The sequence below is a fragment of the Medicago truncatula genome, chromosome 7 (assembly GCF_003473485.1).
Source record: "Medicago truncatula cultivar Jemalong A17 chromosome 7, MtrunA17r5.0-ANR, whole genome shotgun sequence".
Lineage (NCBI taxonomy): Eukaryota > Viridiplantae > Streptophyta > Magnoliopsida > Fabales > Fabaceae > Medicago > Medicago truncatula.
In genome coordinates, this window is record NC_053048.1 from 43,490,422 (window position 1) to 43,497,172 (window position 6,751).

Here is a 6,751-nt window from a genome sequence, read left to right on the forward strand (position 1 = left end):
TTTATAATGTCAATGAGTAGGGTGGCAATGGCATCGTACTCTTGGGAGTTGGGTTGGGACAATACCTTCCAAATTACAACCTCGAAAGTAACACTCTTTTGGTTCAATTTTGGAGGGGTTTCTAAATAAATGATGTAGAGGTCATAAAAAAAGAGAAATGATGTACTAATATATTATTTACTAGTAACTTGTAATGGCTAAGGTGTTCCAATATAAATTCCTCATGGTCTAAAAGTATAGTTTTTTCATTTTTAAAGACCAATTTGTTTATCAAATTTTTTTCTTTCTCAATTATCAAGTCTAGTTCAAGTGATTAGTACATAGACCATAATGTGTGAATATTATAAACTTTTGGATTTTTAGACCATAATTCTTTTTGTTCTCAAGATCAAAATTGAGAATTCACTTGAAAAGTCAAAATGGACAAAATAAAACAAGGGTGGGGTAGAAAGTTGAAACTTGAAACTAAGCACCAATCAAGGGTCATGCCTTATGGCTTATGGTATCTACCAAAAGGTGAAAACACAAACGCAATACAATGCATTTATAAACCTATATCAATAGAATTCTTTATGGCTATGATGACCTATTTCACGTAAATGTAACCTTTTTTTCCTTTCCAGCACATCAATATCTAGCGGTAATAATTTCTATTCTGAAACACACTTTAACACACTCATAAGTCATATATAGTTTTTCTATTCAAGAAAAACTAAACTAGTTTTCATTCAAACACACTTGAGTTTAACAATGGCCACTACTACATTCTGTATATTCCTATTCCTTCTTTCTATAACCTTCCAAATCTTCAACCTCACTTCATCTTCATTAGAAGTTGATACCCTTCTTTCCTTCAAATCCACCATTCAAGACTCTAAAAAAGCTTTATCAACTTGGTCAAACACTTCATCAAACCATTTCTGTAACTGGACTGGTATCTCTTGTTCTTCCACTACACCTTCTGATTCACTCTCAGTTACTTCTGTTAATCTTCAAAGCTTAAACCTATCTGGTGATATATCATCTTCTATATGTGACCTTCCTAGTCTTTCTTATCTCAACCTTGCTAATAACATCTTTAACCAACCTATTCCACTTCATCTTTCTCAATGTAGTTCATTAAAAAGTTTGAATCTAAGTAATAATCTTATTTGGGGTACTATCCCTTCTCAGATTTCTCAGTTTGTTTCTTTGTCAGTGCTTGATTTGAGTAGAAACCATATAGAAGGAAATATTCCAGATAGTTTAGGTTCATTGAAGAATCTTGAAGTGCTTAACATGGGAAGTAACTTGCTTTCTGGTGATGTACCTAACGTTTTTGGTAACTTGACTAAGCTAGAAGTTCTTGATTTGTCTATGAATCCTTACTTGGTGAGTGAGATTCCAGAAGATGTTGGTGAACTTGGAAATCTAAAGCAACTTTTGTTGCAGGGTTCTTCTTTTCAAGGTGAAGTTCCTGAGTCTTTGAAGGGTTTGATTAGTTTAACTCATTTAGATCTCTCTGAAAATAATCTAACTGGTGAAGTTTCAAAGACTCTTGTAAGTTCTCTCATGAACTTGGTTTCTTTTGATGTTTCACAAAACAAGCTTTTAGGTTCATTTCCAAATGGTTTATGTAAAGGAAAAGGGCTTATAAATCTAAGTCTTCATACAAATAGATTCACTGGTTTAATACCTAACTCAACTAGTGAATGTAAGAGTCTTGAGAGATTCCAAGTTCAGAACAATGGTTTCTCTGGTGATTTCCCTATTGTGTTATTTTCACTTCCTAAAATTAAGCTCATTAGAGGTGAAAACAATAGATTCACAGGAAAAATACCTGAGTCAATCTCAGAAGCTGTACAATTAGAGCAAGTTCAGCTTGATAATAACCTTCTTGATGGTAAAATTCCTTCAGGTCTTGGTTTTGTGAAAAGCTTATACAGATTTTCTGCTTCTCTAAATCATTTCTATGGTGAACTTCCACCTAATTTTTGTGACTCACCAGTTATGAGTATAGTGAATCTCTCACACAATTCTCTTTCTGGTTCTATCCCTCAGCTGAAAAAATGTAAAAAACTAGTTTCACTTTCTTTAGCAGATAACAGTTTAACAGGAGAAATTCCTAATTCTCTAGCTGAACTACCTGTGCTCACTTACCTTGATCTTTCTGATAACAATCTCACTGGTTCAATCCCACAAAGTCTTCAAAACTTGAAACTTGCTCTTTTCAATGTGTCATTCAATCAGTTATCAGGTAAAGTACCATACTATTTGATTTCTGGTCTTCCTGCATCCTTTTTGGAAGGAAATATTGGTCTTTGTGGCCCTGGATTGCCGAATTCATGTTCTGATGATGGAAAGCCAATACACCATACTGCTTCTGGTTTAATAACCTTAACCTGTGCTTTGATCTCTCTAGCATTTGTTGCTGGAACTGTTCTTGTTGCCAGTGGATGTATATTGTATAGGAGATCTTGCAAAGGGGATGAAGATGCGGTTTGGCGTTCGGTGTTTTTCTATCCACTTAGAATTACTGAGCATGATCTTGTTATAGGGATGAATGAGAAAAGCTCAATAGGAAATGGAGATTTTGGTAATGTTTATGTTGTGAGTTTACCTAGTGGTGATTTAGTATCTGTGAAGAAGTTGGTTAAATTTGGAAACCAGTCTTCAAAGAGTTTGAAAGTTGAGGTCAAAACATTGGCTAAAATTAGGCATAAGAATGTTGCCAAGATTCTTGGGTTCTGTCATTCTGATGAGTCAGTTTTTCTCATCTACGAGTACTTGCATGGTGGAAGCTTAGGGGATTTGATTTGTAGTCAAAACTTTCAGTTGCATTGGGGAATTAGATTAAAGATTGCTATTGGAGTTGCTCAAGGACTTGCATATCTTCACAAGGACTATGTACCACACTTGGTTCATAGAAATCTCAAGTCAAAGAACATTCTGTTGGATGTTAACTTTGAGCCAAAATTGACTCATTTTGCTCTTGATAAGATTGTTGGAGAAGCTGCATTTCAATCTACTTTGGATTCTGAAGCTGCATCTTCTTGTTACATTGCTCCAGGTATGATAAGTTATTATTAATAACGGTGACACTAATGTTCATATTACATTAGTAATTGTATTGTTTGTTGCATTGCAGAATATGGTTACAATAAGAAAGCAAGTGAGCAATTAGATGTATACAGCTTTGGTGTTGTATTGCTGGAGCTAGTTTGTGGAAGACAAGCAGATCAAAAAGATTCAAGTGACTCCTCACTTGACATAGTGAAATGGGTTAGAAGAAAAGTGAACATTACTAATGGGGTGCAACAAGTTCTTGATACTAGAACATCAAATACTTGTCACCAACAAATGATTGGTGCTTTAGATATTGCACTACGTTGCACTTCTGTGGTACCTGAGAAAAGGCCATCAATGTTAGAAGTTGTTAGAGGTCTTCAGTTCCTTGAGTCAAGGACTTGTGTAGCAAATTTGCAGGGTGCAAATGATGAACCCTCCATTCCAGTTTGAAAATGAAACAAACACAAAGACTTGTATGTTTTTCTTTTGAGTATTTGTATGTAAATTTTCAGCTTTATATTTCACATCTTTTTATTTTTTAAATTGATGATTTATGATATAAAATGGTTTGGTAAATCACATTGTGAATGAGACTTTTCTTTCCATGACTGAAATGATTGAGTTTAGGTTGCTAATGTCATAATCTAAAATTGTTTCTTTTTAGTAAAAAGGTCATTTTTTAAGTAAGATTTATAGCTTATTGCAATTAATACTTTTAATTGCTATAAATCTGGGTATGGATATTCGTAAACTTGAAACTAGCAAATTAAACTTATTGGAATTTTTTTTTTTTTTCCTTTTATAGATTTTGTCATCATGAACATATATTTTATGTACTACTGGTGATAAATAATTGACAGGGCCGTCGCTAGGCATAGGACGGGGGTGCGATGGCCTAGGGGGCCAAAAAAATAATTTTAGGGGTGGGGTGCATATAGCAAGACCTGGTTTTTTGGGAGTATGTTTAGCAAATTTCATTATGAGGCCCGACTACTTAATTGTCAAATATAAGATGATGGGCTGATCTGTTTAATTTTTTGCCCCTTTCAGTGTGATTTGCTATATATACTCCCATATTAAAAATATATTTCTATATACACATTTCCTATAAAAAAAATGTGTTTTTTTGTTTCTAATTATGTGTCAAGAAATTTATTATTCAAGAAATTGATGAATTTTTTTTGGGCCCTTTGTTACTAATCATGTGTCTCACTAATTATAAAAATATTGGTAATATTTATTATCCAAGAAATTGCGAGAATCATCATAAAAAAACAAACGATATTTTAGTTGAAAAGGGATCTACTTGAGAAATCAATTTTAATCTTTTATTCAGAGGATAAAAAAAATAAATTATATTAATATAATAGTGTCAACTTTCTTAGATTGATTAAAAAGATTGCAGAATTGAATTTGATAATGCAAGATCATATAATAGTGACACACTTATGATCATGTGGTCCACCATACTTTTTTTGTTTACTTTTTTTTGTGCTATTATTCTCAAGTGCTAAAATTTTAGTCTATATTTCTCAAATGCTAAAATTTAAGTCTACTTTGCATGTGTTATAGTTCTTTACTTTTACTATTTTTTATTTTGTTTTGCTTTCTATTGTGTATTTGATTTATTTTAAGATTTAGCTTATAAAATATTTATATGGTAGTGAAAAGAAAGGAAAAAAAATGAAATGAAGAACTAATAAAATCACAACAAAGAGCTAAAAGAATTATGTAAGGGGCCCTTCTTCATTCTATACCTAAGGCCCCTAAAATGCTAGGAACGACCCTGATAATTGACTATTACTTTTCCCACTCTGTGGGTTTCCTCGCGCGCCCTTATTTATTTATTTATTTTTTCCAAAAATGCCATTGAGTTTCCGGATTTTATAATATGGAATGGTGTTTTTCTTTTGTTAGAGGGTGAAAAAATGAGTAACGGATTTTTCCGGATTTTGTAATCTGGTAACTTAAAAAAATAGGGCGCGTTACATGATGTTTCCGGATTACATAATCTGGAAACCCTCTAAACACCATTTTTTAAGGTAAAACAGTTCGGATTATATAATCCGAACTGTATCAGCGCAAATTTTAAACATGTTTGTTACATGTCGTCATTTTAGGGAGAATATTAATCTTCCTAACTCTCATCCTTCTGTTTTGGCTCACTGTTACCTGGTCTTAGTCAAAAATCGGGTTTTCGGGCTACTTGATCGGATTGCTCCGAAACTTCCCCAAAAAATCAGAAAAAATTCAAGGACCATGACTCCCGTAGAAGGGACTTCTTACGGGACTCCATCCTTCAAAATCCAAAATTCCATCGTTTAGACTCATTTTTAATTTATTTTTTTAATTTTTCATATTCTCAGAAAAATCCGAAAAAAACTTGCATTAGTTTTATTTGATTTTTAGAATTTTTTGGTGCTATTTTCATGATTTTATTTGACAGGTTTTTAGCATTTTTTTACTTAGTTTTTTGTTGTTTTTAAAAGCAAAACTCAAAACTGCTGAAATGTGAGAAAGTCTGATGACTGATTATACATAAGAATTGTCCATATTATAAAATCCGAAATAGTAAACATGAATCCGGATTTTAAAATCCAGAATGTACAAGAGCATTTTTGAAAAATTTACAGAGCATGGGAGAAGGTCATGGGAAAAGGAATAGTTTAAATAATTTAAGATAAATTTAACAAGAGGATGCTACCATAGGTCATGAGATGGGATGGTGAGTATGAAACTTCATGGATCTGATGCACAAGTTGTACCAGGATTAGAATTTAGAGTCATGAAATTTCATGTCCATTACACTAACAAGAAAAGAACATATCCAAGACTACTTGCTATCAATACACCAAAACTTCTGTCTAACAAAATACAAGTCACCTATACTAATAACAAATCACATACTAATTAAAATCCGAAAAACATTTTACCTATTTGCTCTGAAGCCTCGATACTTTAAAATTGTCGAAGAATCGTATCCAATGTGTATCCGACACTGATATGTCCCGATATGTGTATCGGAGAAGTATCAAGCAATTAATATTTATTTTTTATGAAAAAAATGACTGATATGTGTCGGTCTGAAGCCTCGATACTTCAAAATTGGCGAAGAATCGTATCCAATGCGTATCCGACACTGATATGTCCCGATACGTGTATCGGAGAAGTATCTGACAATTAATATTTATTTTTTATGAAAAAAATGACTGATACGTGTCGGATATGACAACTTATACTCTAATAGAACTAACTTATACTCCAAGACTGATGCTTTTATCTTACATATTTCACATTAAAAAAAAAAGAATAAGAAATAAAAATACATAAAGACACGCAACATTATCAAAAATAGACCGTCTCTTCTAACCCAAAAAAAAAAAAAGATTTCTCGTTGCCAACGAGCGATATCCATTCCCTCTTCTAACCATTACCATCAATTGCTTCAATCTCAACATCAACATCGCTGATGACCTCCATCAACACCTCCAATGTATTCTACTATGTTTCTCTTCTTTCTAATGTTATGTTTCTTCGGTTGTACACAATGGCGGTTCTACCGTATGGCGACCCCGGACGGTCGCCCGGGCTCGATCGATAATTTTTGCACATTAAACTCAACCAAAAAGTCCATTAACACATTTACAAAAAGAAAAATTTGGGCAATCTGAAAATTGTCACACGCAAATAGGTCTTGGAATTT

The 6,751-nt window shown here is 33.0% G+C and overlaps 1 protein-coding gene across 1 annotated transcript; it reads left to right on the forward strand.

Annotated features, from left to right (window-relative positions):
• Positions 1-569: 569 nt before the first annotated feature.
• Positions 570-3,591, forward strand: LOC11437332 (probably inactive leucine-rich repeat receptor-like protein kinase At5g06940). Its single transcript, XM_003625141.4, has 2 exons — positions 570-3,049; positions 3,128-3,591. The coding sequence occupies exons 1-2, from the start codon at positions 751-753 to the stop codon at positions 3,496-3,498; spliced, it is 2,670 nt and encodes an 889-aa protein (XP_003625189.1). The 5' UTR covers positions 570-750; the 3' UTR covers positions 3,499-3,591.
• The last annotated feature ends 3,160 nt before the right edge of the window (positions 3,592-6,751 follow it).

What these genes read in the sequence shown, in the direction of transcription:
- LOC11437332 (XM_003625141.4), top strand. Translation starts at nt 751, where the DNA reads ATGGCCACTACTACATTCTGTATATTCCTATTCCTTCTTTCTATAACC. An exon ending in TTCTTGTTACATTGCTCCAG is followed by an intron (nt 3,050 to 3,127) that starts GTATGATAAGTT and finishes GTTGCATTGCAG; the next exon opens with AATATGGTTACAATAAGAAA.